The sequence below is a fragment of the Aegilops tauschii genome, chromosome 1, assembly GCF_002575655.3.
Source record: "Aegilops tauschii subsp. strangulata cultivar AL8/78 chromosome 1, Aet v6.0, whole genome shotgun sequence".
Classification (NCBI taxonomy): Eukaryota; Viridiplantae; Streptophyta; class Magnoliopsida; order Poales; family Poaceae; genus Aegilops; species Aegilops tauschii.
In genome coordinates, this window is record NC_053035.3 from 213,554,028 (window position 1) to 213,567,734 (window position 13,707).

Below are 13,707 nucleotides of genomic sequence, written 5' to 3' on the forward strand. Positions count from 1 at the left end.
AAAACATGTCTACCTGCCCACTTCATTGCAAACCAACTCACGTGTGCACCAACATTATTTATTAATTAATGTAAAATATGTCTACCACTCAACTAAGTTTAGAACCAAATGGACAACTATGAAGAAGCATAAATATTTTGTAATCATTTTTGGCTTCCCTTACATGTTGTAGGCAGCATACGATACTTATCTGAAATACCTAAAGGCACAAGAAAAGCTAGTGAAGAATGAAGAAACTTTAATCTAACCTCGCTCAATCTGGTGTATTTCCTTGAGCACCCATGCGAGTGTCTTAGCTCTTCTTCGTACGCATGGGGCACGAGCATGTTCTCCAAGGAGGACAGTAGCTCTCACCCACGACCTCCTCGATGTCGTTGGCGAAGTAGTAGAGGGTGACAGCGTGGAATTGCTTGGTCGCTTTTGTGGGTGACCTCAAGGCGCTGCTGGTGGGAGGTCACAGACAAGCGCGTGCTGTCGGTGAAGGTGGATCTAGAGAACAAGAATTCAACCTAAAACCAGACGAAGGTGGAAGGTGGGACGAAAAAAACCTGGAACGGAGACAACCAAATGCTTCATCACCGAAAAAGGCTCGTGCCCCACTTTATACATAAAGCAACGATCACCATACAAACCAACACATACAACTCACCCCACAACACACACACAAGGCAAGATACAAGGGTGTATATGAATTGGTAGATCACCCCCATCCACTCCAAGCAACTACATGTAGGCAGGGATAGCACCACTTGTAGTCTCCGCAGACCTCAACCGTGAGCGAGTCACCGTGAAGAGAGAGAGAGAGAGCTGTGCACGACAAGCCGAACACTCCAAGGCGGTGCCTTCAAGAAAGGCACGACACAGGAGTATCACCACCGCCCGATCCCAAGATCAAGGTTTCCTTCGGAGCAATCGAAGCATGTATAGAAGCCGCGACGACGCCTTCAAGAAGGAGGCACCGCCCATAGGCGACGTCGCCGTCGGCTTGGCAGAGCCAAAGCAGGTTTGCACCCCGGGAAGACCTCACAGCCCCCGAGGCGAGGCACAACAAACCAGGCCTGCCGGACCTACCCCTCCGGTTGTCGCACCTTGACCACCACACCCCCCGCACGGTCACAACAGCTAGCTCACACCCGAGCCGTGAGCTCCGCCCATGAGCCCACGCCTCCCACCTCCAGGGCCGCCACCCCAACACCCATGGTCCCGACACCATCCCCTACCGAAGCTTGCAGCCATGACAGGCAAAGAGACGGGCGGGAAGGCACCTCCTTCCCTGCCCTTGGACGGTCCCCAGGTCCGAGGCCCACCCCCGGGACGGCCGTGCAAGGACGAGCTCCCTGGTGCGCCACCTGACAGGAGGCAAGGATGGTTCCGTGGCCCTCCCGGCATCGGATCCATCCCTCAACTGTGGCCATCACTGGGAAAGGTCCAGCCCTATGTCGCGACATGTGCAAGCTCAGCAGGGGCTGGATTGGAGCCGCACTCAGACCTGCGCCGTGGCTGGACAAGATGAATCTCACCAGCGGCCGCTATCCACCACCAGTGACCACACAGCCGGACGGCGAGGTGCAGCGGCGACCCAAGCCGCCGCCCGCCGAGCTCCCGCGCGTGCCGAGCCACCCAGGCCACAGCTGAGCCAGCGCAACCCGCGGGCGCAGCCGCTGCCAGATCTGGGCGCGCACAAACACAGCCGCCGGCAACATCGCAGCCACCCCCCGCCGTAGAGCCACCTGTACGAGCACCTGGCCAGGCGTCGCCGCCCCACACTCAGATGCCACGTCATCGTGCCCCCTACTCGCACGGCACCTTCGCCGGCCACGCCATCCCGCGCCACATGCGGCCACACGGTGAACATCCCCCCCGAAAACAGAGAACATCCTTTCCCATCTCCGGCAGGTCTCCTCCATCTCCCGCTCCGCCGCCTCCTTCTCCCCTTGCTCCGGTAGGCCTTCTCCTCGTGCTTCATCTTCCCCTGCCCTCCCCAATCTCCTCACCCCTTTCAGGTCCGATGGCCTCCGGCGACCCGTCCCTTGGATTGTCCCTCTCCCATCCCTATCGGCGGTAGCTCCGTCCATCTACCACCCCCATCCGCCCTTCTCCCTCCCCTACTCAACCCTAATCCCATGACCTCCCCTCCCTCCCATTCAGATCTGATGGCCGCTCCCCCTCTTCCCCATCACAGTTCGTCCCTCTTCCCCAATATGTTTGCATACTAAGATACTAATTTTTCTTAAATTAACTCTGCTGCAGGTTATTTGTCTTGGATTGGCACATCCCTGTAGACCAACTGATGGTATGTTCAGAGATAATTTATGCTATCAGTAAGGAAAAAATAAGTTTTGTTTGGCCATGGATTCATGTGGTGAAGAGAACTAGAATCAGCATTTGACTATATAGTGAATGCTTGTTGTGCCTGTCTTAAATGACTGAATGCTTGCTGAAATTTTGATAGCTTGTTGTAGCATAAATTAGTACAACAATTTCTGATAGCTTGTCTTATATGCCTGATTGGTATCTTGCTTGCTTATGTCATATGGCTGATTGATGACTTGTCCTTAATAGCTAGCCATAGCATAAATTTTGAAATGCTTGTTGTACCATGTCTTTGTATATTTACTTGTGTGATTGAATGAGGCATGAATGTCTAATTCGTGAAATGTAATGTAGCTGCACCATGTCTGACATGGACTTGGTTGCTTACATAAACGAGGAGAACAAAAGAAGAAAGAGGAGACGGATAGTTTTGACCAATGGCGATCATGCCCAGAATGGATGGAAGTCCCATGTCTACAGTGCTGTTATAGGTAATGTGCATGAGAAGTGCTCTGTGACCATCACAAAGGAAAACATCAGTTCAAGGTGCAAAACCTTTGAAAATCACTACGAGGCCATTAGCAAGATGCTTTCTCAAAGTGGATTTGGGTGGGATTGGATCAATAACAAACTGTCAATTGATAGTGAAGATGTGTGGCTTAAATATGTCGCGGTAAGAAATTTATCCTTTCCACATTTTGATTGTATTGTACATATGTAAGATCAACCTTTGTTTGACAATTCTCTCTCTTTGTGTGTCTGTGTGTGTGCAGGCTAACAAGAAAGTAGGATTTTACAAGAACAGGGTCATTAAGAATTGGGATGCTATCACCACCATATACTCAAAAGATCATGCAAATGGTGAAGGTGATGTCACTGGTGCCGAAACTATTGTAGAACCAACTACGGAACCCAATGAAGCCTCTCCTGAAGTGCCACAAAAAAACAGCGAACCGGTGATGCCATCATGTGCCTTCTTGGGGATATGAAAGGCTCATTTCATGATGCTTTGAAGTCACTCGAGCCTTTACCTCTGCCCCAAGTTACACCTCCTGCTGAAATCATTGCGACACTTGAGATGATCCCTGATCTAGCTCGTGGTGACATATTGCGATCTTATGGTAAATTGATCCTTAGCGAACGCTTGTACCAAGCGCTTCTTGAGCTTCCCATGAACTTCAGGAAGGAATGGCTGTTGATGTTGAATTAGTAGAATGGCTCTTGATGGATAATATGTATATATGTTGCTACTTTTAGTTCTCCTAGTTTGTGAGAGACTTCTAAACTTGTCCTAAAGTTGCATTGTTATGCACAAGACTTGTTATGTGTTCTGGATGGTGTGAGACATATAATATGTAATGTTGTTGGCAAGGTTATCATTATATGTTGCTGTTGATATTTTTTGGACAAATTGATGTTCTCAAGTTCATCATGATATGTGGTTGTTACATATAGTTTTCAGCCTAATTTTTCATGTTTTTGAATAGTTGATAGTGTTATCAAGTTCATCATAATATGCTGCTGTATACTACTGTAATGTACAGTTTTCAGCCTATTTTCATGTTTTTGAGGAGTTGATCTTGTCCAGTGCATGATAATATGCTCATGTTGCCCATGTACACTTTTCAGCCATTTTTTCATGTATTTTGGACAATTGATGTTCTCTGTGCCAATTTTTAAATTATTTGCATGTAATTTTATTGTATTATAATACATAATCTCTCAAATATATGGCATGATGATCAGATTTAATTTCCAAACTTGTACAAGAAATTATTATATTGTTCATGCATTTCACAATGCCCAATTCTACACTATGCGCATCCAAACAAGATTTGGCATTGCTCCGTCCCTTGAATTCCAAGTGCACAATACAAGAACATCCAAACACAAAGTGTGGCATTGCAGCTCAATACCAATGCCTTGGGATATTAGGCATTGGAGCCAATGCAATATCCAGGTCTTGAATGTCTACATCCAAACAGAGCTAAGGTTTTCAAATCATGGCAACTGTAGTAAACCAGATCATAAATGACAACTGCTTAGTGTTAGTAGGTGTCAACTTCTAAAGTTTTCAAATCATGCCAACTATAGTAAACCAGACCATACATGGCAACAACTGCAATTGTCCAAAATGGCATTTAGCACTTGACCTGAGATGGCAACTGCAGTTGAGCAACCATGGCAACTGCAGTTAAACGGACATTGAAGAGGGTCCGGACCATGGCAACTGCGGGGACGCGTGGTGACTGTCACGCGGGGCGTGCGGGACCGTGAGGTAGGTGGTTGAGAGAGGGCGTGTGGGCGTTATGCATTTTGCCCACACGTAGGCATGTGAGAGGGACCGCAAGGAAAAAAGAGGCGTGTGAGCGCTAATTGTTTTGCCCATACATAGGCGTGTGAGTTGGTCTTCTTAGACACCACACAAAACGTGTGGGCAGACCCCCTTAACGCCCACACGTGTGGCAGTTATCGTCGTCATTTTTTATGACTTTGTGCTACTTCGAAACTTTTTAATAAGATGGCTACATGCATCATTATGATGCAGAGGCCGGGGGTATACGCCTCCATTTCCAAAAAACAGGCTCTCAGTCAGTCTCCCACTCCCTCTCTCCTGTCTCTCATCTCCTTTTCCTCCCAGGCCCACGTGATGCCTCCAGCTCGTCTGCGCCTGCTCGTTGGCTCCTTCGTCTCTTTTCTTTTTTCTTCTTTTTTTAAGAGATCTCTCTTTTCGTTTAACTGTTGGGTGGGGGGCACGGCCGGGAACCCCCCCCCCCCCCCCCCCACCCCCACCACACAAAAATGCTACATCTATGAAAAGTTTCTAACGTAACCTACGTAATTACCTTTCCCACTAAGTAAACTATCCCCCCCTCCCTCTATTTCAAGGGTGGGCCCGTGACCCAATTACTAACCAATATAAGACTGCCAAATCAGACTATACGTACGATTGATAAGAACCATTACATAGGTGTAGCTTTACCTGTGAACATATATGATCAAACAGTTAAACTCTCCTGCTCCAGCGAAAACCCAATTGTTAAGACTAGCATTTCTGAGATTATTTTTTGGTGGAATTTTCCGGCTATCCTATCATGGACAAAATCCCGTAGTTTCTGTCTCTGCAGCTCAACCTTGATTGACCACGTTTTGTCGTTGAAACGGCCCTGGTAATGAAGATCACGACCATATTCGGCAAAACGCAAAAAAGAATAAGCGTAGTGCACTCCAGCCAGCAGGATCGAAAGAAAAATGATAAAACTCGTTGACAAACAGGCTGACCTAATGCAAATGTTTTCTGTATATATAGTTGATCACTTTGCGCCAACTGCCAGGAGAAGGACAGAACACAACTCTCAGTGCTAGTTAAGGAAGCACACGTCGGAGGCAGAATACTGAAACATGGGTTCACACACACCTAATGCGAACAGTAAAATAACAAAAACTGTAAAAGAAGTCAAACAGTTCTATTTTTCTTTAACAAATATGGTCGAGTGCTCTACTCACTTGTGAAGTTTCGAGAAGAAATGGCATCCATGATATTTTGTGCAAAAATGGGTACATTATCGAAAAAGGCTTTCGCCCCACTTTATATATAAAGCACAGATCAACCACAGCCCAAGTACAAACACACCCCACGACAACACACGCACACACCCAAGGCGGAATACATAGGCGCTGAGCGCAGCAACACCACCCCTAACACTACAAGAGCAATCGGGGACCTCCACCGTGAACACGCCACCGCGAAAAGATGAAGTCGCATATGACGAACCGTGAGCTCCAAGGTGGCGCCTCCAAAAAGGTTACGACGCTAGCGCGCCGCCACCGCCTGACCCGGGGGTCAGAGTTTCCCCTGGAGCGACACGATGACCGGTGAGAGCCGCGACGCCGCCTTCAAGAAGGTAACGCGCTACGCCGCCGCCGGTCCGTCCGAGGATAGAACAGGTTTTCCCCCAGCAAACACTCACCGTCACCGAACGCCACACCCCTGCCACCATGCCGCCCACACGGCCATGGTCACCGGGCAGCACCAAGCCACGGGTTCTGCCCATGAGCACCGCGCTACCACCACCAGGGCCGTCGCTCCGGCATCCATGACCTTGACACCACCGCACCCGAGACCCGTTGCTACCCCAACCAAAGAGACGAGTGGAAAGGTCGCTCCTTTACACACCCCTGGACGGCCCCTGGCGCCGAGACCCAAAGGGCCGGCCCAAAAATGGCCTCCATCACCCGTCCTGCTGCACCGGGTGCAAGACAAGCTCGGTCCTGCTGCCGGGCGCGAGACGAGCTCTGTCTCGCAGCCACGGGCGCGAGACGAGCAATGGACCGTAACTGGGAGCGGTCCAGCCCTATGACAAGGGTAGAGCCCGGACGACGAGGGGAGGAATCGAAGGTTGAAAAAAGCCTCTCCAACCACCAGCCCGGCCAGCTTCCAAATTCCAAGCTGTATCGACTCGTTCGTGCGTGGTAATGGTCGCCATGACGGCAGCTGCACTCTGGATGGATCAACACGTGTTGTGTGATTCCAGCAGCAGGTCCTGGTGCTGAATTCAAAGGATGCGCGCGCAATTTAGCTTGGCATCCGCGATCCAACTCATCCGAAGCTGCTTAGCGATGGAGCGCCGTGCCCAGCAAGGACAAGCGTCCGGGCGCGCCGCCGCATGGTGGGGCGCGCTCCTTCTCTTCCTGCTCATGTCGTCCTCACAGCTGCGCGGCGCGAGCTCCGCGCCGGGCGAAGCCGAGGCGCTCGTGGAATGGAAGAGCAGCCTGCCGCGTCTCGCCGCTCTCGCCTCGTGGGACCGGGAGGCCGCCGCCAACTCCACCTCCGCAGCGTGCTCGTGGCACGGCGTGTCGTGCGACGTCCTCGGCCGGGTCGTGAGCGTCGACGTGTCCGGCGCCGGCCTCGCGGGCACGCTCGACGCCCTGGACCTCTCATCGCTGCCCAGCCTCGGCAGCCTCAACCTCAGCTTCAACTCGCTGACGGGATCGTTCCCGTCGAACGTGTCCGCGCCACTCCTCGGCCTCAGGTCTGTAGATTTGTCCAACAACAGCTTCTCGGGTCCGATCCCGACGATGCTGCCGGTGTACATGCCCAACCTTGAGCACCTCAACCTTTCGTCAAACCAGTTCGTGGGGGAGATACCGGCGTCCCTCGCCAAGTTGACCAAGCTTCAGAGCCTTATTCTCGGCTCCAACAGTCTTTCCGGCGGAATACCGCCGGTGCTCGGTTCCATCTCAGGGCTAAGAGCGCTCGAGCTGCACAGCAACCCGCTGGGCGGCGCCATCCCCGCCTCTCTCGGCAACCTCCGTTCGCTGGAGCGCATCAATGTCAGCCTCGCTCTGCTGGACTCAACCATTCCGAGGGAGCTCAGCGGCTGCACCAACCTTACCGTCGTCGGCCTCGCCGGGAACAAGCTCTCTGGGAAGCTGCCGGTGTCGTTGGCCAAGCTGACGAAAATACAGGAGTTCAACGTGTCCAAGAACATGCTCACCGGGACGATCTTGCCGGACTACTTCACGGCCTGGACACATCTCATGGTGTTTCAGGCGGACAGAAACCGTTTCAACGGCGAGATCCCCACAGAGATCGGGATGGCGTTGAGGCTGGAGTTCCTCTCCCTGGCAACCAACAACCTCTCCGGCCCGATCCCGTCGGTCATCGGAAGGCTGACAGACCTGAAGCTGTTGGACCTCTCCGAGAATGAACTCTCCGGTACGATCCCACGGACCATGGGCAACCTCACCAGATTAGAGGTTCTTCGGCTGTATGACAACAAGCTCACCGGCCGGTTGCCGGCCGAGTTCGGGAACATGACGGCGCTCCAGAGGCTGTCCATAAGCACCAATATGCTTGAGGGCGAGATTCCGGCCGAGCTCGCCGGCTTGCCAAACATCCGCGGCCTGATCGCCTTCGAAAACCTCTTCTCCGGCGCCATACCGCCGGGTCTTGGCGGGAACGGCTTGTTGTCCATGGTCAGCATGTCAGACAACAGGTTCTCCGGTGGGCTGCCACCGGGGCTGTGCAAGAGCGCGCCGCGCCTCCGGTTTCTCGCGTTGGACAACAACCACCTCACCGGCGACGTGCCCGCCTGCTACAGCAACTTTGAGAAGCTTGAGCGCTTCCGCATGGCAGGCAACCGACTGGCCGGAAATTTGTCAGGGATCCTCGGGTCGCAGCTGCCGGACCTGTACTACATTGACCTGTCCTGGAACCTGTTTGAAGGCGAGCTCCCGGAGCACTGGCCTCAGTTCAGGAGCCTCTCATACCTGCACTTGGATGGCAACAAAATCGGCGGAACAATTCCTCCCGGTTACGGTGCCATGGCTGCATTGCGAGATCTCAGCCTGGCATCCAACCGTCTCACCGGCACGATCCCGCCCGAGCTCGGAAAATTAGCACTGCTCAAGCTGAATCTTGGTCACAACATGTTGTCTGGCCGAATCCCTGTGACACTAGGGAACATCGCCACGATGCTACTGCTGGACCTGTCCGAGAATGATCTTCACGGAGGCGTACCGGCGGAGCTGACAATGTTAAGCTCCATTTGGTACCTGAACCTGAGCGGCAACAGTCTCGCCGGCGAGGTTCCAGCTCTGCTCGGCAAGATGAGCACGCTGGAGACGTTGGACCTCAGTGGCAACCCGGGTCTATGCGGCGACGTAGCTGGCCTGAATTCCTGCCACTTGAATTCTGACAGCGGTGGTTCTCGGCGGCACAAGGCAAGGCTGAACCTTGTCATACTGCTGGCTGTTGCCGCTGCGCTGCTGGCCTCCGTCGCTGCCGTGGCATGCGTGGTGGTCCGCAGGAAGAGACGAACCGGCGCGGGCGAAGATACGCCAGAGACCGAGAGAACGGCGACGGCGAGAGGCAGCGCAATGGCTCTGCAGGCTTCAATATGGGGCAAGGATGTGGAGATCTCCTTCGGTGACATCCTGGCAGCGACGGAGCAGTTCGACGAGGCCTACTGCATAGGCAAAGGCAGCTTCGGGAGCGTGTACCAGGCCGACCTTCCAGGCGGCCACTGCCTCGCCGTGAAGAAGCTGGATGCGTCGGAGACAGACGACGCGTTTAGGGGCATCAGTGAGAAGAGCTTCGAGAACGAGGTGAGGGCCCTGACGCACGTCCGCCACCGGAACATCGTCAAGCTCCACGGGTTCTGCGCCTCCAGCGGGTGCATGTACCTGGTCTATGAGCGCGTCGAGAGGGGCAGCCTCACCAAGGTGCTCTACGGAGGCAGCTGCGAAAGGTTCGACTGGCCGGCAAGGGTACGCGCCATCCGGGGACTGGCGCACGCGCTGGCCTACCTGCACCACGACTGCTCGCCGCCGATGATCCACCGCGACGTGTCCATCAACAACGTCCTGCTTGACGCCGAGTATGAGACCCGGCTGTCGGACTTCGGCACGGCCAGATTCCTCGCGCCCGGGCGCTCCAACTGCACCAGCATGGCCGGCTCCTACGGCTACATGGCACCAGGTACGTACCATACACATATGACGCCATTGATCGCTGCCCGCAATCTCACAGTCGTCGTCGTGTTTCTTGCCGCAGAGCTCGCGTACTTGAGGGTGACGACCAAATGCGACGTGTACAGCTTCGGCGTCGTGGCCATGGAGATCCTGATGGGCAAGTTCCCGGGCGAGCTCATAAGCTCCTTGTACAGCTTGGACGAGGCGCGTGGTGTGGGCGAGTCGGCGCTCCTGCTGCTCAAGGACGTGGTGGACCAGAGGCTGGACCTTCCTGCCGGGAAATTGGCTGGGCAGCTGGTCTTCCTCTTTGTTGTGGCCTTGTCGTGCGTTCGAACGAACCCTGATGCCCGGCCGACCATGCGCACCGTCGCACAGGAGCTCTCTGCTCAACGGCGGTCTACCTTGGATAGGCCATTCGCTGCCATCAGCATCGGCGACCTTACAATTCTGCAGGTGTGATGATTTGGATAATGCTAGTATTTGTACCGAGACAGCTTTTTCCTTTTGCTTAATTGCATAAATGTCATTTTATATTTTTGTCAATTTTGAGAAATGACACTGAAAACGGTAAAGCTACGCCTAGGTAATGGTTCTTACGCATCTTGCGTATATTCTGATCTGGCACTCTTATATTGGTTAGTAATTCTTTATCGAAAAAATATTGGTTAGTAATTCGAAAATGCTACACCTACGAAGAGGTGCTACGTACCCTAAGTAATTCTTCAAAACACCAATCAAACCACTCCCTATTCTAGGGTGGGCCTGTGCGGCCCACAAATGACAAATTAAAAGTTGTCAGATCAGCAATTATGTAAAGAACGTAATAATCCCTTCGTAGGTGTAGCAAAGCCCTTAGTAATTGGGGCACGGGCCCATCCTTGAAATCAGAGGGGATAGTTTAGCTAGTGCGGAAGGTAATTACGTAGGTTACGTTAGAAGCTTTACGTAGATGTAGCATTTTCGCACCAAAAATTTTCAGCTTTCAAATGAGCTTTGCTACACCTACTTAAGATTACGGGGCGAGGGAGAAGGTGGACACTGGCTGCAGCACATCCAGGCAAAATACTTTCGTGGCTAGCCTCTCATGACATGCTCTCGTTTGAGTGGTTCCTAATTTTGAAAATCCATCCAATAGATTAAGGAGGATATTCGTCTTGGGCTTTCCTTCTCCATAGGTAATGGGGAAGGTACCCAGTTCTGGTTGGATCCTTTGGTTGGCGGCGAGACTCTTCGAGTCGGTTTCCCTAGTCCGTTTGCTATCTACGTTGACCCGAGGATCCTGGTTTCCGCGGCCTCCCAGAATGGGCAGTGGAACATCTTGTTCCGTCGCATGTTTGAGCTGGAGGAAATTGTAGAGTGGGCTAGATTGTGGGCAATCCTCCCGCCAGTGGTGCCCGATTCTCCGGACACCGTCTCTTGGAGCAGAGAGGGAGTAACAGACATGACACACGGTCCGCACATACTAATCGTGTGCTATCAAACATAAAAACCTTCCAGGCGGTAGATATTTTGGAGATTACGAGGCAGTAGATATTTTTGAGAGCGGGAGGCAAGCCTCGTGGAGCCCAATCTACTGTGCTGATGTGAGTGACTGCAGGGGCACGGGCGTGGCACACGGGTAGTCTGACCGAACCGTGTCTGTTGCGTCCCCAATCGCAGACGGTTTCTGCATCCAACTCGTGTGCTGTTTATAAATTTGGCAAAAAGAATAATGCGGGAAAGGGTTAGAACACGAACACACTTGCATGTTGACCAAATATATGTATGAAAAGGGTGGTTTGATGTTCGAATACCCAATGCACAATTTTGATGTGGCACCTGTCGCACAAAAGTAGAGTATTGCTAGTCAGCCACCCCCTACTAACCCCACTTCGTGTCGGCGGTAAGGGAATCCTAGCTACGATTTCATGCCCCCAAATAGCTAGGTCTGAAATCTCATCCTACCATGCTTTTCCTGTCAATGAAAACGACCGAGAATTCCCACTATCTTCCATGCTAGATAAATCATAAGCGGTTCCCAAACAGAAAGCAAAGTTTATTTCATTTCCACCATTCTTTCACAATCCATGGTTAGCCGTATCCACGAGTGCCTTCCATACCAACAGTTTTCAAGGAATTTATTATCATGGTAATTTTTTCTTTTGGGGACTGGGCATCCCTATTACCGGCCAGACTTTCGTGCAATGGCAAGTGAATAAACACTCATCTTGAGAATAATATACCTAGCATGGAAAATATTGGCCACCCTGTGCTGCCTCATGAGCGGTACGAGCACAAAAAGCGGAAATTCATTTTGAAAATTAGAGTTGGCACATACAAATATACTTGGAACGACATGGAAATACCTCACATAGGTAGGTATGGTGGACTCATTTGTCACAACTTTGGTTTAGGGAGTTGGATGCACAAGCAGTGTTTCCGCTTAGTACAAGTGAAGGCTAGCAAATAGATTGAGAAGCGACCAACCAAAAAACGAAAACGATCATAAACGAGCATTGGACATAATAAACACTGAATAATGCGCCACAAGTAGGATATAATTTCATTGCATAACTATTGACATTTCGCGCATGCATAGGGAATCACAAACCTTAACACCAATATTCTTACTAAAGCATAATTACTCACCAACATGACTCACATATCACTATCTCCATATCGCAAAACTATTGCAAGGAATCAAGTTTTATAATATCCAATGATCTTCATGAAAGTTTTGATTATATCCCTCTTGAATATCTATCACTTTGAGACCAAATTCATATCTTGTGCAAATTACCATTACTATTCTTAACTCTCAAAAAGATCTAAGTGAAGCACAAGAACATAATGTTTCTTCAAAAAAATTCAACTCTCAAAATAATATAAGTGAAGCATGAGAGCATATTTCTTTAAAATATAACCACCGTCGTGCTCAAAAAGATATACCTAGCTCAAAAGATTTAAGTGAAGCACATAGAGTATTCTCGCAAATTGATACGTCACCAACGTATCTACTTTTCCTAACGCATTTCCTCTTGTTTTGAACTCTAATTTGCATGATTTGAATGAAACTAACCCCGGACTGACGCTGTTTTCAGCTGAACTACCATAGTGTTGTTTTTGGCAGAAATAAAAGTTCTCGGAATGGAACAAAACTTTGCGAGGAATTTTTATATCAATAACGAGAATTTCTGGAGCCAAGACCCACTAGAGGGGGGCACCTGGGTGGGCACAACCCACCAGGGCGCGCCCCACCTGGTGGCCCCGCAGACCCTGAAACCGATGCTATAAAATCCTATTTTTCCAGAAAAAAACAGGGAGAAAGAATTATCGCGATCCACGAGACGGAGCTGCCGTCACCTCCTGTTCTTTGTCGGGAGGCCAGATCTGGAGTCCGTTTGGGGCTCCGGAGAGGGGGATATTCATTCTTCATCATCACCAACCCTTCTCCATCGCCAATTCCATGATGCTCCCCACCGGGAGTGAGTAATTCCTTCGTAGGTTCGCTGGCCGGTGAGGAGTTGGATGATATTCATCATGTAATCAAGTTAGTTTTGTTAGGGCTTGATCCCTAGTATCCACTATGTTCTAAGATTGATGTTGCTATGACTTTGCCATGCTTAATGCTTGTCACTTTGGGCCCGGGTGCCATGAACTCAGATCTGACCGTTTATGTTATCATAATTATATCCATGTCTAGATCTGATCTTGCAAGTTATAGTCACCTACTACGTGTTATGATCCGGCAACCCCGGAGTGACAATAGTCGGGACCACTCCCAGTGATGACCGTAGTTTAAGGAGTTCATGTGTTCACTATGTGTTAATGCTTTGTTCCGGTTCTCTATTAAAAGGAGGCCTTAATATCCCTTAGTTTCCAATATGGACCCCGCTGCCACGGGGGGGTAGGGAAAAATATGACATGCAAGTTCTTTCC

The 13,707-nt window shown here is 50.9% G+C and overlaps 1 protein-coding gene and 1 long non-coding RNA gene across 2 annotated transcripts; both read left to right on the plus strand.

Moving 5' to 3' along the window:
• The first annotated feature begins 1,414 nt into the window (after window positions 1-1,414).
• On the plus strand, window positions 1,415-3,724 carry LOC109738305 (uncharacterized). The gene is made up of 4 exons (XR_002226794.4): window positions 1,415-1,942; window positions 2,251-2,293; window positions 2,668-2,986; window positions 3,087-3,724. It is a non-coding gene; the product is annotated as an uncharacterized lncRNA (long non-coding RNA).
• Window positions 3,725-5,752: 2,028 nt separating this feature from the next.
• LOC109738307 (uncharacterized) lies at window positions 5,753-10,338 on the plus strand. The gene is made up of 2 exons (XM_020297415.4): window positions 5,753-9,796; window positions 9,872-10,338. The coding sequence occupies exons 1-2, from the start codon at window positions 6,877-6,879 to the stop codon at window positions 10,246-10,248; spliced, it is 3,297 nt and encodes a 1,098-aa protein (XP_020153004.3). The 5' UTR covers window positions 5,753-6,876; the 3' UTR covers window positions 10,249-10,338.
• Window positions 10,339-13,707: the final 3,369 nt, after the last annotated feature.